At 44.3% G+C, this 27134-nt stretch overlaps 1 protein-coding gene across 1 annotated transcript in view; it reads right to left on the bottom strand.

Moving 5' to 3' along the window:
* DNAH11 (dynein axonemal heavy chain 11) overlaps positions 1 to 27134 on the bottom strand; it is a 4227155-nt gene that overhangs the window by 1765503 nt on the left and 2434518 nt on the right. The window contains exon 44 of the mRNA XM_069648254.1: positions 18983 to 19114. Within this exon, the coding sequence (XP_069504355.1) occupies positions 18983 to 19114 (132 nt within the window). The remainder of the gene's footprint in view (positions 1 to 18982; positions 19115 to 27134) is intronic.

Consider the following 27134-nt stretch of genomic DNA (forward strand, 5'->3'; position numbering starts at 1 on the left):
TCCAAAATGGCCATGCCACAAGGTTCTTTGTCCTGTCCACTGACCGTCTTGCCCCTTCACCTTCCCCCAGGTCGAGCCGACCCCGGACAGTCCTTATTTGGCCATGTACTTTCCCGCAAAACACGCTTTCGCGGGCTTCTGCATGCCTTGTGTGTGCCTCCAGGATGTGGGCTGGGATGTCTGTTCCAAATACACATCCTGGGTGCCAGAGAGTCTAGAGTGTCCTGAATGCCTGGGACCACCGTGGTCCGTGATAGTTCCACGTATGGTGTGAGTGTTTTGTGAGCAGATCTCCCATTGGGTCCTCTCGGTTTTGGCGCAAAGGGAACTCTGGATAAGAGGAGGCTGGAAACACCACTACAATGTCGATCTCCTGAGTCCTCACAAACAAAGGATAAGGAGCCAAGTATCCTGCAACTAAGAAGCTGAGTCGAGGAATCGCTGGTGACCCGCTGAAGGTTTGGCACCCTGCACTGCTGTCATCCTGTGAGACCTCTGATCGAACGAGAAGGCCTGTACTGGCGCTTCAACCCTTTTCACCAAATCCTGTACATAAGCCTTCAGAAGCGTTCCTGGGCCATCCAGTGGACTGACCAGCCTACACAGGAACCTTGCTCTGTCACCGCCGTCTGGCTTACTGCTAATTCCGTGTCCTGGGCACTCTCACATGATTCTTACACTTGGCATTCCCAGGTCTGACGTGAGACGTGTGCTTTGGGACCGGAATACATGCGGTTGCCGAGTTGCCCTGCTGTGGTAACAAACCTGTGCGTGTTTGCTGCATTTGGGACACTCTCAACCCTGACTCCTGCTGTCGGGGAACCTACACGGCGTCGAGACATCCTGCTGATCGCATCTGAACCTGCCAGCACCGAAACGGAACCGGAGAAGCCTGGGTCTGACTGCATCGGGGACCGGTAAGTAGTCAATACCCTAACTGGTCACCCTCTTGCAGGAGCCTGTGGCTCTCCACCGCTGTCGTAAACAGCAACCCTTTTCCGCATTCGCACCCTGCTTCTGCCCACAAGTGGAGGCCGTGCTTGAGTAGCGGGGAACTGTTCATCATCGTTTTGTTCACCTCTCTGAACAGCCTGATCTCCCTGAAGAGACTCTCCTTTGCCTGTTGGCACCCGCGTGTGCAGGTACTTTTGAGCACAAGGCTCCACTCTTCGTAGGGCTTGGACTTCCTTCTAGTTAGGTGGCCTCTGATGTCGAACTGGGTCTTACGATTACTTGCACTGCCTGTTTTCCTCCCCATCTAGGTGGTCTGCATATATCGTGCTTCTAACTCTTTAGACCCGTTGGTCTTGTATATATATTGTATTGCTTGTGATGTGTTGATTTATTGGAGTTTTACTGTGATTCTTTACTATGGTCGATGTTACAAAGGCCTTGTAATAAATGTGTCTATATTTTTTATATAACACCTGTCTGGAGTAATTTGTAAGCGTCCTTGCTTTGTGTGCTCATTGCAGGCTTTCAGTCACCCTCACCCCTCTTGAGACCTAGTCTTGACCGCCGCCATCGCTACCCTGATTGGTCTGGCTTGTCCAGAGGTTACCCTGTTCCAAGAAACTAGGCTGGCCTTCTGAACCTCTGCCCCTCCAGGACAGAGTTCAGAAATCCATCTTAACACTACACATGGCAGTAAGGGTAAAAAAGGGGGAGCCAGACATGTGATGTCATCAGTGATGTCATCAATGACATTTGCAATGTTATCTTTGATGTCCTGGGTCTTAGTCTTAGCAGTGCACGGTGGTGGCGCGAGTTATGGTTGCTTAGCTTACCATGACTCGTGAATTTCATGGGTTTTTCGGTTTTACTTGGAACCATAACCTCCCTTTAACAATGTTTTTTCACTGAATTTCATAGGTTTTTAGTAGCGCAACTTAACCATAACGTCCCTTTAACACATTTTTTTACTGAATTTCATAGGTTTTTAGCAGCGCAACTTAACCATAACGTCCCTTCAACAAAGTTTTTTTTACTGAATATAGGTATAGACAATATAAATTGGATATATCTTTCCTAGGATTCCCTTAGTTTATAAACATATAACATAGAACATACTGAACCCCCTACCTGCGCTAGTGGGTCTGATGTTTGCGGACCATGCATATGTTTACGGACAGACTCCGTCAACATCAGCACTATCCAAAAACTCAGGGGGTATCTTACATTGTTGTATCATGCAATAGAAACACTGAACACGTTAAAAAAGCAGCACATAAATACATTGCATTCAATAATAAATAAGAAGTGGAAACTGTGTATGTAAGACACCCACCGTCCAATTACATAACATACACAACATAATGCAATATACCAAAACAAAATAAATATGCCTCCAACAGAATTACCTCACACAAACTGCACAGCAAAAATCAGCAGCACTCCTACGCAGAAGTAACAGCAAAACTTAGCAAAAAACTAGTGAGTACACTACATTTATTTTATATATTTATAAACTTTCAGTATTAGGTACAGTAAAAATAATATACATATTTTTTTACACAGAAATGACTAGTACTTTGTAATGTCTAGAAGAAAATTTTCCTCATGATGAAATGAGTGAAAACAGTGATAGTAATGGTAGACACTACACTTCTCTATATAAACCAAGACATTAAAAATAATACTAAACAAAGACCTTAGAAAATCATTTGAAGTGAATGGAGAAAAAATGGATCTATTGAAGGAATAGTGCACGCAGAAATATTATTGTCCCGAGGGTTCGGGCTTGTATTTCTAAGCATACGTTGATCGATCGTACAAACATTTCCTATGCACCTTACTGTAGTTTTCTACTTTTTTACACATGTGAAATCAGGCAGCAGGGCGTGGCCATATTGTGATAATCTTATCTGTTGCTGCATCGCGCAAGGTGGACTGCCTTGGCGGTACTAATTCATATGGCCCGCCCCTGAGGCTGACATCACCAAACTTAGTGATATTCTCCACCTATCTCCAGGACATTACTGGGTAGCGTAGCCAAATGCATCCAGTCATCACCTACATGATAACGTTAATTCACACAGTACCCAGAATATCAACACACATCATCTCACAACACAGCACATCCCAATTTTGAATTTAAAACCATACTTTTAAACGAAATAGCAAAACTACATTTTTTAAAGTACTTTTATTTCACAATAAATGCTCCGAGAACATCCAACGATTTCCATAATCAAGCAAATGGGTAATTTGTTTCTTCATTCTTGATCCACAATTGTTTATCGTGAGTCACGCAGTCTTCCTCTTGGGTATAAAAGGCGCATTGGACGCACTGTGCATCGCAAGGCTGTGGCATCAATATCGCACTGGGCCACGGTAAACGATGTCAGGTTGCTCCTTATCACTGGTGCTGTGTAAGGACATATCGGCCTGTGGCGATCGTCCCAAAAAGTGTCACTGGTATCCAAACAGTCAAGTGTATCTGTAGCTGCCGGTTGAAAAACCCATCAGTTGGTATCTGGAATTAATGACAATCGCAGAAAGGCAGGATGTAGCTGTTTAAAAACGATAACAGAAATGTGTCTCAGTAGCCAATCTTTAGTACAGTTTATCATTTTACCCTTTAATTCAGCCTGTGTTAAAACTAATGATGAACACGGACGAGAAACAATGGGAACACAGAGAAAACAACGTGGAAAGTAGTCAGCAATTTGCTTCAAAGGTTACTGTTATGCAGTATATTCACCTTGAAATGGGATGCTGATACTATAATCAGGGAGCAAGCTAAGGGCACGGAGAACACACAGATGCAATTTCATATTAGCATTGAATTACGCGCTTGTGGAACCTGGGGGAACCCACTAGTGGAGTACACGCATCTCGATGCTGGACTCCTCATGAGCCCGGGACAAAAGCCAAGTACACACACAGGTTGTATTTGTGTGTCATTTGAATATGACACAAACAACAACAGAGTACAATGTAAGCCAGCAATAACGGTCGGTGAATGATAAGTTGACTCGTTGGTCTATAAAATCATTGAAAGTAAAACTTACATATATTTGGCATTTCCATTCTCTTGGCGTAACGCAGACACTCCGTTCAGGTCAACACATTTTCATAAAATGAAATTACATGTTCATTTGTTCAGTTTTGGAATGGTGAACCTTATCATATTTGACAGTGTTACATCCCTCCCTGCAAGCATTCCTTTTGAAATCCTCCCTTTGTTTAAAGGCCAGAAAACAATTGAACCTTATTCTGTGTACGATGCATGGGTTTGCTGAGCTCGGAAACAAAATTTCAACGGCGCTGACCTTCACTCAGAACGGAAGCCAATAGCCCTTCAGACCATAGTGGCATTAGATTTTCTCTTTTAAATATAAGAATTGTTTGCTTCCATTTACCAATGCGGGCGACATTTCTACGGATTTACTTTGTTCCTCTGGAGAACTTTGCACTCTCCCAGCAACTCCCACAGCCAGGCCACACCACCTGTCAGCTCATCCCATCTCCTCTTCACACGGCAAACCACGTAAACATTTTTCCCAAGCAGGAAATCAAGAGCCCTGACAAAATGTGCTTGTACAAGAATGTCCGAGCAAGCCCTGCTCCAACCCCCTCCGGCCAGGCCACAGTCCCCTGGCCCCATAACCGCAGTTATGTGTTAAAGGCCTATAATTTGCACACATGTCTTTGTACTATCCCACTTTGGGTCACTAGCAAGGTGAACAGTGTGGGGGTCTTGCCACCTTACAAATACAGACACATAGTAAATACGTAATAGTAATACTTTTACGTTATAATGCAGATGGTACCAAAAACGACTGCTAGCAAAGTGGAGTCACACATGGTAAAGTATCACTAGGTAAGGAACCCTTCACAACAATAGGTATAATCTACCATGCAGGTGCTACAACCAATGCGGGTCACTACACTGCATATATAAAAAACAATTGTGGATGGGTCAAATGTAATGATACTAACATTACTGTGAAACAGGGATTACCAGCAAATCTTGTAAACGCTTACTTAATATTCTTAAAACCAAAATGTACTAACTAATCTGTTTATGAACTTAAACAAAACTTGACCTTCAAAACTATGACCAGTTAAAAAACGCCAACAGGTACCTAACTGCCCCAAGATTCTGCAGCATGTAAACAAATAAATGAATACCATTAAAATGAAACAAGAAATAAACACTTACAATGCACCAACAGGTATCTAACTGCCCCAAAAATAAACCAACAGATGGATAAATACCACTAAAATGAGAAAAGAAATAAACAAATGAAATACACCATCTGCTATCTAATGGCAACAATACTAATACCACTTCCAAATCAAAAACCATACACATATTCAATTCCTCCTACTGAACTCAATGAAAGAAATGTATTGTACCACAATTTAGAAAGTTTTTTTTAATCCAGCATGGATTTTTTTCCCCACAAACCCAATGATTTAATCAACAAACACAGGAACTGAGCAAATTGCACAGTACACTGGTTTGAACTATAGTACTTCTAAAGTGCTAACAATGAGGGTCTACAAAATACAGAAATATCTTGCAATGCAATACTCATTATAAACTACCTACACTAACGTGTTATTTTCTTTTATCACAATGATTGAAACAAAAATGTCTGCTCGAACTACCCATATCAAGAAAAAAACTGCAAAAAACAAGGGGATTCCTGGGAGTCTCTCTACCAGACATTAGTTCTGGGTGTGAGAGCCTTACCCAGAATCTTTAGCTAACTATCTTTTATAGAGGAAAAATATCTCAATCTATCAGTCTTTGTCCTGCCCAGGGGCAGTCCAGCACCAAAATGCTAGGCAATTCCCCTCTAAACAAGAGTACCAACAGCAACCCCAGACACGTGTTTGGGTCTAGTTGGACCTCATTAGTAGCGTGGAGCTGTCCCTCTCTCAGAATAGTGAGCAAAGGGTCCACGTCTGGCTTTCCCCTACTAATTTAGGGTGAGACCCAAAGTTACTTAAATATGAAAAAAAGGGCGATCCTGGGAGTCTTTCTGTCACACATTAAACCTGGGTGCAAGAGCCTTACCCAGATTCTTTAGCTCACTACCTTTCACACAGGAGAAATATCCCAACTATATCAGTATTTGTCCTGCCCAGGGGCAGTCCAGCACCAAAATGCTTGGCTATTCTCCTCTCAACAAGAGTACCACAATTATTCAGAGTGGGCCACATACTTTTTTTGCAAAGTTTGGTGAAGATACGTCCAGATGGAGCAAAGTTATGAGCTGCCCAAAAACTGCTCTTCCTATGGGTTTAGCAACTTAACCATAACTACACGTCCGCTACCGTGGGCCTTGTAATATATAGATATATATACTTATACTCTCTCCCACGCTATTATTGTACTGCCACTCTTTTTGCCCTGTCACTCTCTCACTCCCGTTGCACTGAAACTCTGCCTCTCACTTGCCTTGCACTCTCTCTCTCTCTCTCTCTCTCTCACTCACTCCTTGCACTGTTTCTTGCATTCACAATCTCTAATTCCTGACTCTCTCTCTCTGTCTCTGCTTCCACTTTCTTTCTTTCTGGTTGCACTGTATATCTATCTCCTTGTACTTTGTCTCTATCTACCTCTCTCTCCTTGCACTGTGTCAGTCTCCTTTCTCTCGTTCTCTCTATCTGACTCTCTCCTTACACTATCGTTGTCCTTGCACTGTCTCTTGCTCTCTCTTTGCACTGTTACACTGTGCCGATCTAACTCCTTTCACTGACACACTACACTCTCTACTTGCACGGTCACAACCTCCCACACACTCCCCTTGCATGGTCCCATTTTTCCACACATTCTTTTTATACTATCACACTCTCTGTGTGCTTTCACACTCTCCCAAACTCACTCCATAAACTGTCATACCCTCCGACACTCTCTCTATGTGTGCTGTCACACACTCTCTCTGTATGCTGTCATGCTGTCTGTCTGTGTCATGTCGTACACTCTCTCCATGCAATGTACCACCCTCTCACAATGCGCTGTCACATTCTCTCTCTGTGCGCTGTCACACTCTCTCTCTCCCTGTGCCGCCACTCTTTCTCACTGTGCTGCCACACTCTCTCTCTCTCCATGCACTTCCACATTTTCTCTCGCCATGCTCTGCCACACTACCTCTCTCAGTGCTGTGCAACACTCTCACTCTCTCTCCATGTACTGTCACATTCTCCCTTCTCTCTCTATGTGTGGCCTGTCACTTTTTCATCTCTCTCTCTGTGCACTCTCACTCTTTCTGTGTGTGCTGTCACTCTCGCTCTGTTTGCGCTGTCTGCCTTTCTCCATGTGCATTCACTCTCTTTTTCTCCTTGTACTTTCACTGACTCTCTCCCCATGAGCTGTCTTTCTCTCCCACATTCTGCAGTTATTCACACTCTTTTCGCACCCTTCCTACTTGCACCCTTGCTCTCCTTCTTGCCCTGGCACCCTTGATGATATCACCTCTTGCACCCTCATTCCATCTTCTCCAACTCCCATATTTAACCATAGTCCTTACTTTTTCTCTCATCCTTTCTCTAACAGACTCACCATTTTTCACCCTCCCACTCCCCTCCTTGCTGGTTGCTTCAAAAGGAAGTAGTCTACTGCCTTTCCCCCCAGTTCATGCTCAATTGCAGTTTAAAATGTTGCTACATTCAGTTTTGCTCTGATGCATTTTGTGTACCAGATGATGGTCTGTAGCTTTTTAAGGTTGTCTGGGCTTTCTCTGGGGTATGGACTGTGTTGTTAGCCTAATGGAGAAAGGTTTGTATCAAAACATTTTGCAATGAAGTGAGCTGAGCCATTGGTGAAAGGCTGAGAAGGAGTAAAGAAATATCCTGTTTTGTGTACTTTTGACATGAAATAGTTTGTGCCGACCTTTGGAAATGGCACATGTAATGTTGTATGTTTAATTTGAATTTGTGTGGCACCCGCCTGTTCCATTTCCATGTTGTTTAAGGACACAGGACAAGTCACGTGGTGGGGGCAGGACTGGGAAAAGGCATGCAGTTTGATTTTGGAGGTTGAAGAATAAAGAAGCCAGTGATTCTGCTCCATACTTCCCGCCTCGGCATTGGACCTTGATTTAACATTGGCGACGAGGGTTCTGACGATTCCTTTGTTTTGCAGACCACGCAAGTGTGAAATTGCAAGGCCGCACTGGACAGACCTGTAAGGGGAGGTGGCATCCAGCGCTTGATGAAGTGCACACATTTGATGGCCGGTAAGTGAGCTGTAGCAACCATAATCATCGGGCGGCTCTCACTGTGCCATAATCTCCAGCCTGCATTTCGCCATGTGTGAAGGAGTGGCAGAGCTCCAAGATGCATAGCTGATCGGCCGGAGAGCGGAGACCGTCCCAAGTGGTGGGGGACTGCCAGAGAGGGTGTCGGGTCCTCTTACCTGAACCCACCAACTCTTGCCAGCTCCCCCAATATGGCATGTATATCAAGGGAGTTCCAGACATTTTCTACCTCATCTTGACTTTCACTGAAGGTGGGTGACCATCCAGTGGCCATTTGTACTAAGTCCCAGTATTATTTCACACACAAAAGATGCACCCTGACAATAAATACAAAAGGGGTGTAACTGACGTAATGCAGTTAAAAGAAATATAGATACACAATTTCGGGAAATGAAGATGTCAGCACTTCTGATAGCCCTTCCACATCATCTCCTAGCCTATCCAACAGGCCTATCCAACAGGGAGAAGGGAGGCCATGTGTCTCTACAACTACAGACATTTTTGCCATTCGACATATCAGACACCAGCGGTCTGGCACCACGTTGGAACAGGTGGCTAAAGGAACTGAACATTTACATCGACGCCACTGGTGTCTGACTACAAGAGACATATTGTTCATGCCTCTACACAAGAAAAGGCAAGACTCTAGATTCATTTGTCATACGACTAAGCAAAATGGTTAAATATTGTGACTTTGATCGTTATTCAACAGATGAAGCATTAAAATCGCACATGATTGCTAATTGTGAATCAGTTGAATTCCGGAAAAAACTATTGCAAAAGACCAGATCCTTGGAAGAAATGTTGATGCTTGCAAGAGCTGACATGGCTCAGTCCATGCAGGCAGAATCTTTGGGAAACATAAAAATCACACAAACAGCAGCAACAGCACCCGTATGCCAGATGCATTCCTCAGAAAAGACTAACAACAAACAACAACGCAAGTGCTACAGGTGTGGTTACAATTGTCCCCACACTGGATCTTGCCCGGCAATCGGTCACTACTGGGATGGATGTGGTGGCGAGAACCATTTTCAGTCTGTGTACAAGAACATCAAATATGTCGATGGACAGCAGAGGTTCTAAAAGAAGCACTGATGATTCTCAGTCCAGAAAATGGAGATCTCTGGCCACCAGACGCAAATCCTTGTTGAGCAGGCGGGAAGCATCCCCACAATGATTCAGGCGGCAGCCTAGCAAAAGAGAGGAGCACCACAGAGCACCCACACAGGAGGAGCTGAGAAGGAGATTTACATGCCAAAAAGTAAGATATGTGGCCACTTTGCCAAGATATCAGGATGTCTCTGAGTCATCCAAGTCCAGTGGAGATCGCTAACGTGGATATGTACACACTTTTGGAAACAAAATGGCAGTTGAATATAGCCGACATTATTACTACAAGTGAATGGAGACCAGTGAGAGTTCTTAATTGACAAAGGTGCCACTGTCAGTGTGGTAAATGAAGACACATACCAGGGACTTGGAAGTAAAGAAACATTAAAACATGATGATATTGAAATTTATCCATATGGCTCCAACACACCCCTGGAGTGCAAAGGGATGTTTAAAGCCACGTGTTCATACAAGGATAAATCAGCAAAACTAACCGTATATGTGGTAAAGGTGTAGTGCCAGGAGGAAGCATTCTCAGTTTCAAATCAGCCATGCAATTGGGGCTAGTCCAGATAATGTACCAAATAATGACAGCTTACACCACAGACCCAAAGTACATGATAATCAAGATGTTCCCTTCCTTATTCACAGGCCTCAGAAAACTCAAAGGAAAGCAGGTCAAGTTGCACATTAACCCAGATGTCAAACCCATAGCACATTATCTGGGAATCCCACTAAATATCCAGAGACAAGTAGAAGATGAATTGCAAGCATTCTTAAATCAAGACATTATTGAATACGCAACAGGGCATATGCCATGGGTCTCTCCCATATCCCAGTCCTCAATATACGAATTTGCATAGGGCTCTAAATCTGGCCATTGAAAGAGAATGCTACCAATCTTCAAGAATGACAGACATGATGCACTTGTTGCATGGTTTGAAAATTTTATCGAAATTAGATATGAATAAAGGATATCATCAGTTAGAATCACAACTTGAATCTCACTATATTACCACCTTTATAACCGATCTGGGACTATTTCCATATAAAATACTCAGCTTTGGGTTCTCCTATGCAACTGAGATTTTTCAAAATGAAGTACATCAAGTGATCAGGCACATACCGCAATGCCTCAACTACAGTGATGACATTTTAATATTTGGGTCCACACAAGAGGCGCATGAATACCTGCTACATCGGGTGTGCAGGGTGATGGAGGACACCAATTTGACATTGAATGCAGCAAAATGTGAGTTCAGCAAGTCAACCATTAAATTCTTCTGCAATATAGTTTTGAGTGATGGCTTACAACCTGATCCAGACAAAGTGCAAGCTCCTATTACCACACCTAGCCCAACATCGACATCTGCAGTGTGATCCTTCCTGGGCATGTCCAGTCATTGTTCAAGGTAAATCCAAGATTTTGCATCAGTAAGCACGCCACTCTGTCTCCCGACTGGAAAAGGACAAGAATTCAGGTGGTCGCAAGAGTGTGAGGAAGCATTCAGTGAACTTAAGTTGCGCATAGCATCTGCGTCATGCATGGCTTAGTACAATCCTGACAAGGAGAGAGAATTAACAGTTGATGCCAGCCCTGTGGGTCTAGGGACTATTCTAGCCCAATTCAAACTGGGCTTCTCCTCGCCCTGCAGAATTGTGGCTTACGCCAGCCAAAGTCTATCATCCATAGAATGTGCATATTCCCAACCTGAGAAAGAAAGCCTGGCAGTAGTCTGGGCATGTGAACATTATCACTTATTCTTATATGGTAGAAAGTTCACCATTATCACGGATCACCAAGCACTCACAAGCATTTTTGGAAAACCTAATGCGAAAATGCTGAAGGGAATAGCAGGCTGGGGGCTGTGATTGTAAGAATAGACTTTCAAAATATTATTCATCTCCCTGGGAAAGACAACAACCCAGACGATTTTCTGTACAGATATCCTTTGCCTGCAAAGGAAGGAAGAAACAAAATCACCAAAGTCTGATCAATACATCAATTATATAGTGGACAATGTACTTTCACAGTCACTGACTGTGCCCGAAGTAGTTTGAGAAACGCATCAGGATCAGGTGGTAATGCAAGTCAAAGACAAGGTGTTGTCGGGAAGATGGGGTGAGTCATACAGATTGGGCAAAGATCTGTCAGAAGAACAACGGAAGCTGGTGATATCCTTCAATCTACTAAGGTAGGTGCTATCTGTTCCTTCGCAAGGTCTGTTGCTGAAAGAAAACAACATTGTTATTCCTGATTCCCTGCAAGATCGAGTAATCAGTCTGGCTCACACAGGACATCAAGGCATTGTGTAGACCAAGTGGCAACTGCGAACAAAGGTGTGGTTTCCCCAAATCGAGGAGTGTGGTGTGTGAAAAGCAGTGGCTCCGGGCACTTTCCGAGAACCTTTGAAGATGACACCTATGCAGCTAAAAGTGTGGGAGGAAGTAGCGATTGACATGTCTGGCCCTCTGTCCAATGAGAAAAACGTTCTAGTAGTGATGGAAGAAATTTCTCGTTTCCCTGAAGTGCAGGTGGTTGATTCAACAGCTGCACATGCGGTCATTCCGGCGCTCAACAAAATATTCACAGATTATGGCATCCCGTTAACAGTTAAATCAGATAACGGTCCACCACTTAGTGGACATGAGTTTGCAATGTTTGCAGAGTGTCTAGGGTTTCTGCATCAGAAGATTACCCCATTGTGGCCTCAGGCCAACAGCACTGTTAAACATTTTATGGCCATCAAAACATATGCTTGGCACAGTGATAAGAACCACACTACCCCAAATTGCTGGGTCTAAATTTGAACTGGACATAGAAGTACATGCTCAAGCCAAAGACAGTATCAGTAAATCCACGATGAAGAAGTATGCAGATAGAAGAAGAAGAGCCCACAAGTCCAAAATACAAGTGGGAGACCTGGTGCTTGCTGTTGTTCAGATTTCATGAGGCCTTCTACTGCCCACATTTGTAGTTGTGGGTTCTTATAGAGAGATCCAAGACAACAAACTATATGTGTTTCTGCAATAAAATAACACACAGCACTGCCCCTTCTTAAAAACTGTATGGCAACTGTCTAACTTTTTTTAATGATAACCGTCCTCTAATATTGGAAGTGCGATAACCAATATTATAATTTCAAATGCCTCTCAGATACACTCATTTGATCTAATGCAATGGCAAGTTACCTTCTTTTCTCCTTCATGTAGCAGATCTACTGACTTCTCCCTTAACCTCCCAGGCACTTTAAATTCTGCCCATTACGATTGACATAGTATAAGAAGTGCACTAGGCCCTTTTGTCCAGTCATCACCTCTGCCCGACCCCTAAGCCAGATGTATTTCCTATTGCCTTAACATGTGACGCTTTACACTGTAATATACGTCCTACATGTGACCTCTCTGAACACCTGCTATTGTGCATGCCATTCTTTTCTGATTAGAACCCATATGCCAAAACAAACTGACATTACAGGAACTAAAGCTTTTAGTGCTCAAGTAACACATTTGAATTAATTATTGGCATAAACTACCAAGATGGAACCCACATTATGATGATTACTTTACTTTTATACAGATCCTAGTCCAAAAGCACATTTGCAGCAACTTTTGAAAGAGACGTCTCTCTGCCAATTGCTTTCATGTGTTGCTTCCCCGTACAGCATGCCATTAAAAAGGAATATTCATAAGTTCCTGCAGATAACAAATATGTTATGTTATATGTTATTGCCATTTATATCATGCACTGCTGACATTCAAATGATCTCCAAGTGCACTGTGGATCTGAAAGAGAGGGAGGTGGGTTAGGCTAGTCGAGAGAGTGGGACAATTCACGATTGCTTTACTCTTGTGATAACGCGTGTGGATACGAAGTACCCTGATTTCTGTATGCATGTCTGTTTCAAGCTGTCCTGTTTCTCAAGCATAGAGCCATTTGTATCCAGAGGGGAGCCTTGCTTGCCCATGTGTCAAGTACCTGGTCACGGTTGCTCCTGGTTCGGGAGAGAGGTGCTTCACTCCGATGTCCTTGTTTGCTCTCCAGAGTTTATGTAAGGTAGATAATAACATGCAGGGTCTAGACCACTGCGCTCCTCACTGTAGCAGATAACAACAACAGGTGCCCGGGGGTCTTCTCCCCGCACCACGAGACAGCTGCTCCTGGATTACTGTGGCATATGCACAGCGCTGTGCACTGACCGGGGCAAACAGATGTCAAGTTGTTTAGCAGCAGGAAACACTCCAGCAGGCAAAGTGGAGAGGGTCACCAGAAGAACAGGCCAGGAACGGGCAGGGCCCCAGGCAGGGTTGGGAGGCAGTGACCACTGGAGCAAGTAAGGAGCACTGGAGGCAGACGGCAAGGCAGGCAGTGTAAGAACCAGGATGGTGCCAGGAGATGGCTGGAAGGAGGAGGAGGAAAGAGGCAAGAGTAGGGAAAAAACAGGTAAGAGAACAGGCTGGCAGGTAGGCAAGATTAGGACAAGGAAGGTACCGGAACTAACCCACGGAGCGTGCTGAGATGCACCCGTTCCCTGGTGTGCAGTTTAAATAGCCCGCTGCTCCCAACACAGTCATTGCAGCGGGTGTCATTGCCTAGCAAAGAAGGACGCAAAGCGTAGCGTGGACACGGCTGGAGACCACAATAGTGGAAACCAAGATGGCGGCACCCAGTCGCAATGTCTCTCCCAGCCCCCTATGCCTGCCAGAGATACCCTTTGTGACTGCACTGCCTCCAGGATGCCGACCCACCCTCCGCTGCAGCCTCCAGTGAGGATACATCCTCCAGGTAAGAGACCCCGGCCGCGGTGGTGTAAAGCATGGAGCGTGACTCTGTGATGCAAATATGCATCAGCCATGACTGTGATATGTAAGTTGATCACAGAGAAGTATTGTTCTGTTGTATATATCTGTTGGTAGGGTTTAATAATTGTAGCATGTGAGTGGTTTAACTTATATATGTACAGTGTGTCTGAGCACAGAGGTGGAGGTTTGTATAGAGAGGTTAGTGTAGGGCCAGTAGACAACATTGGGCATCCATCTGGTGCCTTCTTGGTAGTGTTGTCCTAAGGATATTTATAGTGCCAACCTCTCTCCCACCGTTCCCTAAATCCGTTGAATGGACTTTACTCTTGTGTGGCCCACTAGTTTCCGCCATCATTATGATCTCAATCTTATATCATGAGCATGAATTACAAGCTTTAAAGAATTTTACATGCTAAATTAAATAACCTCAACACCATGCAAACAATGTATAAACTGACACAAGTTTTTACACCATTAACTTAAGGATCCCTTCTACAAGATGATTGTTTTCAAGCATGTCAAATTATGGACATTGAAAAATAGTGCAATAAGGAGCTTTCTTTATTCTTTCTCTTTGTAGGAATGTGGTACAGAAAACAAAAGTAATGTAGTTTTTGGACAAAATTCCAGCCTATATTCAGTTTCCCTGTCCTAAACGCCGTCTTAGGCTGCCCATGTCTTCTTTTCCCATGATATCAGCCTCTCCTTTGGTCCTTCTGGTAAATAACTTGAGTTTATCATGTGTGACATGCTGTTAAACCTTTTGTTATGATGGTCCAACAGCCTGCTTAATATTCTGAACCTCATGCATAGTTCTGTTCGAAATACCCTTGCCCACAGGCTTGGAACATTGATATATTGGCATTGTATGTCCAAAGGTCTTCTCTACTTTCTTCTCTTTTTCCCCCAATTGTGCAGGCCCTGGTCAAGATCATGGACAGATGAACCGAGAAATAATTCATAATTCTGGGCTGTTAAAAATAGGACAGTTCCCCATTGTAAATACAATAGCAAATTGCCCCATTTTGAGGGCTTCCACTTCTTCCATTTCCAATTTCGGGCCAGCAGAATTAGTAGAAAAGACTCATAAATATGGTTTCTCCGGAGAAGTAGTTTGGTGAGGTCAACATTCTGGAATATCTTCTACATAAAAATCTATATGCACGTTTAGAAGTCCTTTAAAAAATATTGCAGACTGAATGAAGCGTGCCATGTCATTATCTTTGTCAGTGCATAATTTTATTATTCCCCTGGTAAAGGTTTATTTTAGGCTTTGCTGTTAGCGCTATCAGAGGCTTTGGTTTTACCCTGATACTGAGTTTACTTTCTTCTTTAGAAAGACGTTGGACCTGGATTTCACCACTTCTTTACATCTCCTGAAGAGGATTTATGGCATTGCCAGGATATCCGGGCAGTAGGTTTCAAGCTGCTGGAGAAAACCTTCCCACCCTGAAGGGTAGACAGCCTTTTTTTTAACTATTTTGGAAAGTCCAATGAGGCACCCATGGGCTCCCTAACCTGCTGGCCATCAACACTTTATCCCCAGTTCATACCTCGAAGATATCTCCTTGTTACCATGGCCACAAGGTATGCTCACAAAAAGTGTAGCAACTTCTCTGGAAGAAGATAAATGGTCTTGATTAATCAACATTTGCAAGGCACCAACTTAGTTGGTTCCAGGTGCATGTGTCAAGCAATTCCAATGATATATCCAAAATCTTTCAGGTTTGGAAGAAGAAGTCTTAAATCTGTATCTAGGTTTACTTTCTGTTTCTGTTTTTTGTTTTGCATATGGGATATCAATACACATTTACGTGCCTGTGCAACAGTAGCTGGTCAGAGGGTTGTATTTGCCATTAGAGGGCCATCAGTCAATGTATTGGCTGCACACCTCAAAAGGAAGGACTAGGGCAAGAATTAAGGACATGAATATAAAGCATACCTTACATACTTGCAATATTCATTAGTACTAGTCCTACAATTCCTTCTCAAAGTAGGTACAACCAGAGACAACATCCTATATAGTAAACCAAGGGCCACAAGTGTTGGTTGTGCACCAAGAGAATTGTGGGACTGAGGAAGACATATCTGCTGCTGATGGGTGAGGTTTAAAAAGAATATTCCCAGTGTGGAAGGTCCATTGTGTGAGGGGTCAGATGTGTGAGGGGTCAGACATGTGAGGTGGACAACTTTGTGAAGGTTTTTCAAAAGATGCCAGTTAATTAACTAAAAAAGCTGGATAAACGCCTCACTATCCCTACCCTGATGAGGCTTTCCCTGCCTGAAATAAACTAAAGGAAACACTCTAGAAAAAGGTTTCTGTCCCTCACACTTGTTCATACACCAACTCAATAAGGTAATAAGTGGCAGTTCAAAAGCAACAAATATAAGTGTTAAGTTCACATCATGATAATTGTTTCTCCTTATAATCTGGGTGAATTCCCCTTCCCTAGATTCAAGCAGGATTTTGTTTAGATGTTCACAAAAGGATAAGGAAATCCTGTCTCATAACAAAACGTTCCACTTCAGTTCTGTTTTTGTTCCACTTTGATAACACAAAATCCAACTTGAATTCAACAAACAGTTCACAAGTGTTCAAAAAGGTTTTCCTCTTCACATGTAACCAAGATCTTGAGACAACTTTTTTTTATCAGTAAGAAAATAGTGTTGCACTTCATTAATTTCAACAAAAATATCTTTGTCAGGATATATCTGCACCAGTTCACAAAGCAACTTGTTTGACAATATTAAATAATTCAGCAGCAGTTCATACAATTCTTGCTTCAGTGGCATTAATTTGTCAGGCTGATTCTGAATTGATCCAAAAAACACTTTAGTGGTTCTTAAACTACTTCTTCAAGAATTGTAACCACATCTCAGTACTCCAATGACTTCCTCCCGGTCTATTCTGGTGTACTCTCCTTCCAGAACAGAACACATTGTTAGAAAGTCCTCTGACCTGGGGTGCTCTCTTGCTGGGCCAGAATAAACTACTAACTACAAGTACTTGTGTGGTAACAATCAGCTTTCAACAATTTAGCAATGTCTCTTGCTTCACGGCATCAAGAATTTCTTCAAGCAAAACAAGAACCACACTGGTGCTTTTTATTACACATATATAATTGATATACACAATACAGGCTATCCTTCACTCCTCCTAAATACCTTTTATCAGAAGGGAAGCCCTCCTGCCACTCTTGTTTCCACACTCTTTAATTATCATTATCATTTACATGTGGGCAACAGTCTTCACAGTGAAATTCTCAATTGCTTTCTTTTTGCTAGGGCAATACTTGTTGTTTATAAATTGTGTTAGTATGATTATCTTGTGGCTTTTCATATTTCTAATATAAACCCCTCTGCTATTATCACACCCTTCTGGTTTGATCATGAAGTTCTTGTTCTGCTGTCTGCTCCCTTTTAAATTAGCTTGGTCTTCAACAGAATAATTATCCTGCTTTACATTAGTTTGGTATTCAAAAAGTGTCCTCGTCTTTAACTCTGTGTGTCTCATTTCTGAGGTTCTGATCCCTGGACTTGGCCAGCGGGTGGTGAACTCACCAGGTCTGGTGTGTGCGTCTGATTACCTCGCTACCTCCAGCTCTTCTGCTTCAATTTCCCTGCACAGCCCGGCACCTGTCCTTCACAGCTTCCTGCGGCCAGCTTTGTCAATATCAGAGATCTCCTGTCTCCCACAGCTATAAAGTGCTCGCCTGCCACCAATGCTTATCTGACAGTGTGGAAAATGGTTAAATGGTGCGCTTTCCACTGTGCAACCTCAGAAGGTGCAAACTCGATCATAAGGGAATTTCTCAGGTCCAGCATTAGTTTCACACACCACAATGGCCCCGCTGTCTCTGCTCTTCTTCAACGCCTGCTTCTGCTGACATGTGGATGGGTCAAACCTCCTCCACCATCTCCTTCCTCTTCTCCTTCCTCTTCTTCTTCTTCTTCTTCTTCTTCTTCTTCTTCTTCTTCTTCTTCTTCTTCTTCTTCTTCTTCTTCTTCTTCTTCTTCTTCTTCTTCTTCTTCGTTTTCTTCTTCTTCTTCTTCTTCTTCTTCTTCTTCTTCTTATCCTCCTCCTGCACCTGAGGTAGCCTTTTATGCCTCTCTATATCCCTCAGGTGTGGGGTCATTATTCCTAATGGGCTGCAACTTGCAGTTGTGCGACTCTGCAGTCCTCTTCTTCATCCCACTACTTTGGGAATTGTGGGAATTGAAGACCAGAACATACAATCCAGCATTTTCAATGAAATTATCATCACCAAGTTCATTTCTCTCCTTATACATATTCCCCAATGGAGTACCTGAAGGATTCCATGAAGTATTTGGCTTTACAGAAGAATGGGGTTTTTCAGGGTTTAAATTGGTAACATGTAAAGACTCCTCTTTCTTATTTCCATGGGACTCATATGCGTTTTCATTTCTATGGCTATCATTGACTTTAAAAGGGTATTTCTTACTCATAATACATGCTTATTATAATTGCCTTCACCCACATTCCAACAGTTAGTTTGAGAAAATAAAAGCTCCTTTTGACAGCAAGACATTACATATCCCAGGTATCAATAATATTCCCTTCCTTGAGGAAGACAAATACTGTGTCTCATCCCACAAAGTCCTCCTGTTCCCCTGGGGCCGTTCTCCTCCTAGGTGATCCTCCTGGCTAATAACACACCCAGGGTCAGGACCAGGAAGTGTCTGCCTTTCCCAGTCCCACCTCGGGGGAGACTTTAGGTAGGGATTTTGTTGGCACTCCACAGGATTGATCACAATTGCAAAATGCTATCACTTTATTTAAGGTGAATAAAACTCTTCCTGCCAAAACAAAATAATGACTTGCAGCCTACCTGGTCTTTAAAAAGAGCGCCACCAAAGGCCCAGATGCAAGCAAACACAAAATACATCTCGTAAATGTCCCTGGAGGAATCTGGCGATACATTCTCAGGAATTAGGATGCATTCCAAAAGAGAACACAGTGTCTGTAAATAAAAACAAAACATTGGTAAGCAATAACAACAGATAATGAACTAAACAGCCAAATAGTTGGATGAAATCAATCAAACCAATTCCGATTCTGAGGTCCTTCGGTCTCTGCACATACGGACAAAATAAATAAAAAATGCACAGCAGACAAGAATAGATTTCTAAATGTACTAAAACATCGGCACTCAAAATAAACATTTGAATCACATATTCAGTTCTGTTCCAGTTATGGTGCAAGATCAAAGGGTTGCGAGTTGGAGGGAAGTCTGACCTTTTAGGATTTATACTGATCTAGGCCAAGCTTGTAGCTTGGTTGCTTGTTTTGCTTGATTCTTCTACCGTGCTTCTCTTCCCTTCTCCGGCCTACGTCTGCAGGTGTCTGTCCTGATACATTCTGGTTTCACCATCACAGTCTTGTTGCCAATGCTGGATTTGACTTTTATGGACTTCATTGATTCACGGTGCATCACTCTTTCTCAACTCTCATGCTGGACTTCCTTTGCATCTTGTACTGAGGTTGGCCCTGAATCATGCTGTTCCCATCATTGTCTCGTATCCTGGCTTGCAATATTATGTGTTACTACTGCAATTGTATTCATGCTCCCCTCTTGCTTCGCCACTCTTTTGACTGCTCACTCTGTGTTCTCTCCTCCTCTCCCTTTCTCCCTTTTCCTATCTCTTCCCCTCGTCCCCTTACTTTCTTCTATGCACTTACTCTATCAGAATTGTCTCTGGACCTACTATGATAACAACCTCATCTGTCTCCTCGCCCTGCCCTCACTTGTCCCCTTCCCCAGCACTATATGAAAGGTCATCAGGCCTAGTGCGATAGTCGCTTGTTTTGTTCCTCCCCTCCCTTTCTGCACCCCTCCCCCCACCTTTTCTTTTTTTTCGGCTCTACCAGAAATGTCTTCAGGCCTAGAACGGTAGTTGCCCATCTGTTTCCATTTCCTTCCCACTCTACCCCTCCATTCCTCATCTATGTCTTAGCACCTGCACTATCTGAAATGTCGTCAGGCCGAGTACTATAGTTAATTTCACATCCTTACTGTTCATGGCCTGTAAGAATGTCATTGGGCCACATTACACGTTAGGCGGTAAGGGTTTCCTGGTACCGGTGAGGGCACCGGTACCGGTAAACCCTTACCACCTTCCTACGAGTTCCCTTTGCGTGACCCGACTTTAACGGCTGGTTTTACCAGCCGTTAAAGTAGAGTGCCGCAAAGGGACCTTGGAGCTAATTACGGTACCGCAACTTGCGGTACCGTAATTAGCGCCTTCCCCATTCCCATTATGCCCTACGGGGGCAAAAATGGGAATGGGGAAGTGCCTTGGTGAATGGGGAATTACCGCCCCCGCTCACCTTGGAGTAGGGCGGTAATTCCGCCATCCACCAAGGCGGACACGGTAAAATAACGGCGGCAACCATGGCGCTGGTAGCGCCATGATTACCGCCTACTGTGTAATGAGGCCCATTGTATTTTCCCTCCCTTACCTTGAAGCGCTTTGAAACACATTGGGCCTCATTACACGTTAGGCGGTAAGGGTTTACCAGTACCGGTAAGGACACCGGTACCAGTAAACCCTTACCGCCTTACTACGAGTTCCCTTTGCGGGACCCGACCTTAACGGCTGGTTTTATCAGCCGTTAAAGTAGGGTGCCGCAAAGGGACCTTGGAGCTAATTACGGTACCGCAACTTGCGGTACCGTAATTAGCGCCTTCCCCATTCCCATTATGCCCTATGGGGGCAAAAATGGGAATGGGGAAGTGCCTTGGTGAATGGGGAATTACCGCCCCCGCTCACCTTGGAGTAGGGCGGTAATTCCGCCATCCACCAAGGCGGACACGGTAAAATACCGGCGGCAACCATGGTGATAATAGTGCCATGGATACCGCCTACCGTGTAATGAGGCCCATTGTATATAGGCGCTATATAAATAAACTATCATATCATATCTGTCAGATAATGCACTAGCATGCCTTCAATTGGAAAACCCATATAAATATACTTTGAAACCTTTTACAAAATTGGTCAATTAAAATGGCTCAATATCTGATTGTCCTGACCATAGTGAGTACTTTTCAAACATTCCTCAGTTATTTAATCAACATGAATATTATAAAAGAATTACTAAACAAATACTCTAGTGTTCCATCATAGCTAACTGAGTTCAAGGGATATTTTCCACGAAGGTACTTGCTGATAAAAACCATCCTAACATCATTAGTCTGTTTGTGGAACACATGAGAATAAGATGCTTAAGACCAACCTTGTAAATTCCATCTATAGGCACTGTTGGCACTATGTGCCCTCCTCTAACTATATTGCTTTCTCCAGCAATCCCATTTATACCAGGTGGACGACCACAAATAGAATGTGCCCTTGATGAGTTAAATATATATCTATGAACCTCTAGATTGCTCAATGTAGAGCTGGTTCATGTTAATGAACATTAATTGTGGCGTCCTGGGCATCCTGCTGTCATATACAATAGAACTGGTGCGCTAAAGACTCACTCAGACTTTACATTTGCAGAGGAGCAGGTTAGGGATTCTATGGGAACTCCCACAAGTGGTGCTGGGCAGTGCACCACTTACCGAAACAGCATTGTAGTGGATGATCATACATCCTCATGTGAGATGCATCAAGAATATATGCACCCAGAATGTCAGCTGCTGAAGACCAAATGTATGTTCCTAAAAACCCACTTGTATTAAGGATTCCCAATTGAACAAGGAGTGTATGTCACAGCCTCTCTATCTCCAGCCTATCACTCTCATCACTATCATCACTAGTGTTCACAGAAGATGCGTCACAGTTTTATACAACAAGAGCAAGGTACTTCCTAGCAATGAAGAAGACACTGACTTTGACATCTCTGGTAGTGTGTTGAGCACATAATTTGTTGCAGTTTCTTTGTGAAACTTTTTAAAATGTAATTTCATTTCCAACCACTCCATTAGTACATCTTTGCACATTTTAACTGTGTTTTATTCTGCTGGGTGCTCGGAATTCCCATGTGGCTGAAAGGTAGGAGGTTGAGAAATGATGACAAGAGTTATGCAGTGTTATCTTTCATTGAGGATATAAATCGCTTCCCCTGCCAGGTTTAGAGACTATGGCCCTCATTAGGACCCTGGCGCTAAGTGTTTAACGGTGCCATAAAAGGCTGCAGCGCCATTAAACACTTAGTGCCTTACTACGAGTTCCCTTTGCGGGACCCGACCTGAACGGCTTGTCTAGACCAGCCGTTAAAGTAGGGACCCGCAAAGGGACTCTCGAGGTAAGTACGGCACCGCAATTTGCGGTACTGTACTTACCGCCTTCCCCAGTCCCATTGAGCCCTATGGGGCAAAAATGGGAATGGGGAAGGGCCAATGTTCAATCGGGAATTACTGCCCCGCCAACCTTGGAATGGGGTGGTACTTCCCCATTGAACATTGGCGGACTCGTTACGATACCGGCACCAACCATGGTGCTAATAGCGCCATGGTTTAGCGCCAGTATCGTAATGAGGGCCTATTCCTTATCAGCCACTCTGCATCCACTCAGCAAGGCAGATTATGGGTCTTTATCATGTTGCAAAGGCTCATCAATGGCAGTACCTACTGTGTGGAACTGTGTTGGTTTACTTTTTTGGTGGACTCCTCAAATGTCTGTATCGCACAGCAGACATCAGAAAGCAGCTTTCACTACCTATTTGTAAAGAACGCCCCTACTTAGTCTCTGCTGTCACTGCGACTGTTGCAATGATCAATGTAGAATGGAATTGTTGAATTAGCCAGTTGGACCTGTGCAAAGAACAATCCCAGTGAGTGGCAACACAAGCATTCAGGTTGTGCTGTAACAACTTTTGGAGCACCTGAAAATGGTGCAAAGGTTACACTGTAATCCTGGGTGAAGTGCACTGATTGTCTGTGCCACAGCAATCATACTCTTCACATGTAGGCAATTGCTGATGAAACGTGACACCCAAAGGTCAATGGGATGTGTAAAACACATAGCATCCACAATTTTGCAAAATCATAGGGCAGCAAGGGTATTAGACTCATTGTCAGCAGCAACAAATCCCAGCTACATGAGTTGTCTGCCTACCCCCAGCACCAACACTTTCCTTACCTTCTACCAAATATCAACTCCCTTTGGTCTCTACTCTCAAATGCTTGCACACACAAAAACACTGTGTGTGAATTGCATGCACTTGCTGTCCCCTGGGATTACTTTAGGATTAGGAACTACATTGGTTGGTAGAGAAGGTCACCTTTTGTGTGGTCACAACCACAAGGTCAATGCTCTGTCCAATGGTCCACGTGTTAATGTCCGAATCCTGACTTCCCTGCTCCAGCTACCATTGAAAAGTCTGGTCTTGACTTTTGTGTGGCACACTGTTCCAACATAAGGTCAGATGGTCTTACAGTCCTCACCAGGGGGTTGGGCAAAAACCTCTCTAACATAGTCAATGAACATAACCTCCTCATGCATCCAGAGAATTCTAGGATATTCTGCACTCAGTTAAAGCCACTGATTATAATATCCTGCAGACCTCAAAATGAGCCTGGGATGTTAGCCTCTTCAATGTCATGGATGTTTATGCCATACAAGGTGTTCGCTTGGGTTCTCTCTTCCCCTGCTAGTAAGAATCCACAAAGGGTGGCTTCTTAACAATTTTCTATCATTCCCTCAACTAAGTCCTATTATTTTGCTACCTCTTCCTCAACTAAAGACACTCCCTTCAATTGCTCTGCAAACTCCTTCCTCTGTATCTGCCTACACAAAACCGATCCCTAATTCAAACCACACATGGCCTATTCATACTATTTTGGCCTGAAGCGCCTATATTCGTTGCCCACCAATGATCTCTGCCTTAATGCCAGTAAGACTGAGATCCTACTCATTGCGACAGGCCCTCCTTTTATCTCTCTCTCTCTCTCTCTGGCCGCCCACTCTGGGCTCTCTTCCTGCTCCTTCCTGTGAGGCTAAGCAACTTGGTGTTCTCTTCGACTCCACCCTCTCCTTCTGTCCTCACATCTCTGACGTCTCTATGAAGTCAAACTATCATCTGCACCTCATCAGAGGTATTCTTCCTTTTCTCACTTTAACCCAGAAGCTCACTGTCTCCAGAGCTCTGGTGTTCTCTAGACTGGTCTAGTGCAACCACATCTTTCTAAATCTTCCTGCCTCTACTCTTTGACATTTAGAACTTATCCAGAACAGGACTGCAAGACTTGTCCTTGGCTTGAAGCCCAGGCATCGTATCTCTCCAGTACTGAAATCTCTTCACTGGCTCCCCGTGGCTGCAAGGATCAACTTCAAGCTCCCCTGCATTGTCCACAAGGTTTTCTGGGGCCTGGGACTGCTCTACCTCCAACTTTCTCTTCCAAAACCAAAGAGTGTCCAAGCAGAGAGTTGGGGGCAGATCTATCTCCTCGGCTGGGGCCTCCCTCTCAAACTTGAGCAGAACCATCTCCGGTTCCGGAAGCAACTCAAGACCTTCCTATTCGCTTCTGCTTTCTCTCTTCCTCTCCCCTGCTGATGCACCTGACTGCTCCGTGGACTGGTCACCCTCTAAACTTGTGCCCAGTCTCCTAAATGTCCAGTTGCCCTCGCACTGCCTCCGGGCTCCCAAGGACTTAAGGGTCTGTATTTGCAACCCTACAGTACCTTCTCTCTGCACTTACAAGCCACCCCATGGCTGCAATTTTGAGTTAACTGCGCTTCCTCCTTCCCCTCACCCCTAGCACTTCTCCTCTTCCCTCTTCCCTGCATTTGCACGATCTGAATGACACAAGGCCTAGTGAGATCATTATATTGTTCTCCCTTATTTCCCCCTCCTTCTCTTCTCGTGCCTAGAAACACTTGTGTAGAGGCGCATTATAAATGCCACATCATATCATATCATATATCATATCATAATATACACTGCTGGAAAACTTTCTTTCTACAGAAATGGTCAATATTGAGGTTTTTCAGATTGTTTAGAATATGTTCATTGAGGCTTAGCAGTGAGGCGCTACTTCCTCTTCAACGGGAACGTATGCAATGTGTTGACTATGATTTGTAAATATTGGCCTACCCTCATATTAAGCCTTGACATTTCTTCGGCTATTGGAAATCAAGGATTTATCACTTTCTCCAAGTCTTCTTCATTAAGATCAACATGCAGAACAACAGTGAAAAGAAAGGTTTCTGGAAAATATAGTAGATGCTAGACATGCAACATAACTGTGATGCATCCCAGGAGGTCGTCACTGCTTCCATATGGGGAGCCCCTTCCCATGAGGCCACCGAGATGATGCTGCTACTTAATAGTAACCCTGGGGGTGGTACCCAGTGGGTGGATCTCCTTGGAGGGAAAACCCCCACTGAGACCAGTGATGACTTTTGTAGGAGAATGCAGTATCCACCTAACACCTACACCTCTCCTTGACACCCACTCTCTCCATTTCTAACGTCCTATCCCATGTACTTCTACAGTAGTAAGGACTGAGATAAGGAAGAATAGAAGAAGCTATCATGAAGATCCAGGCCAAGAAACTGTGATGACGAAGAGGTGTGGATCTGCAGGGATCTATCAGATGAACTTGCATGAACAATCTAGTCATCAACTAGATACTGACGTAAAAACTGATAAAACTCACCCAAGATGCAGATCCTCCCTCCAGGAACCCAGAAGGTGGCGGATGCACACTCCGGAGAACAGCTAGAAGAGACCGGAACGCTTGAAGGTGAGAAGACCGAAAACCGAGAGACTGGCTGGGGAGAGCAACTGGCTACGCAGCACAGCAAGAACACACGATCCTGCTGGGAACGCCACGCTGAAAAGGTTCAGAAGCCACAGATCCTCTGCAAAATGGCAGAGAGAGAGCTCCAAAGCACCAGCGAGCCAAAGAGAGACACAGGGAAGCCTGTGCCCTACCGTAGGGCTGCAACCAAGACTCTAAAGGTCTTTGGGTGGCTGAGCCTATGGTTGGGAGTCTTCAGAGGGTACAAGTAACCCCAAAGAAAACAGTGCATGGAAAGTGGGAGAAAGAGGTGTGATGGTGCAGGAGTAAGGCTCAGACACAAGTGTGGCATTGTTTTGGTTCCAAACTTGTATTCATAAAAATAAAGAAGTTGGAGAAACGCCTTTTCTATCTCTAAAACCAAGAGGGGTTTCCCTGCCTCTATAAAACTAACAGGCCGATTCATGGAATTAATGTGCACCGAGAATCTCCGCACAAGCGTGTGAAAGCGTGCGAATCGCAGCGCAAGTGCAAAAATCGCAGTACAAGCGTGCGAAAGCCACGCACATCGATTCATGGAAGTCCATGCGTGTGTAAATACTGGGATGTGTGCTAAAATCCTGCGTGGCGCACGCGGGCGCACACGTCATCAAACAGCGTGCACTACGCTCACAGCGAAAGCGCAGATAGCGCGGCGCACACAACAAAAGTAGGCGGAACACGGGGCGTAACACGCGGAATGGGGAACAATGCGTGAAAATGTGGGCGTTACGGGGGAAGTACAGAAGGCAAATGCGCGGAACACCCTCACGCACGCCTACAACACGTATTCATGGAATCGAACAGGGGAAACGCGTGCGCCAAAAAAGACGCGCTAATCCGGAAACACGTACACCAGCAGGAAGCAGGTGTACGCAGACCCGTGCAGCATAAAAGTACGCGCAAACAACAAACAAGCTCAGACGATACGATGAATATACTGTTCCTTGCAGCAGTGGTCGTGGGACACCGCAGGAGGAGGAGGATAGTCAGGGCCAGAATCTTTACAAACAGGACCAGCCTTTTTGGGATGCCTGATGACCAGGTGTATCGGAGGTAGAGGTTTCCACCTCACATAATACTCAACCTGGTGATTGAGTGGGAGGATGACCTCACATCACCCACCCTGTGCTCCCAAGCACTGTGCCCCTTGGAAAAGGTGCTCAATGTACTGCACTTCTTGGCCACTGGTTCATTTCAGCGGACAAGTGCCATAGTGGGGGGGGGGGTGTCACAGGCCACGCAGTCACGC

This window comes from Ambystoma mexicanum, chromosome 2q (assembly GCF_040938575.1).
Source record: "Ambystoma mexicanum isolate Mex_15411 chromosome 2q, UKY_AmexF1_1, whole genome shotgun sequence".
Taxonomy (NCBI): Eukaryota; Metazoa; Chordata; class Amphibia; order Caudata; family Ambystomatidae; genus Ambystoma; species Ambystoma mexicanum.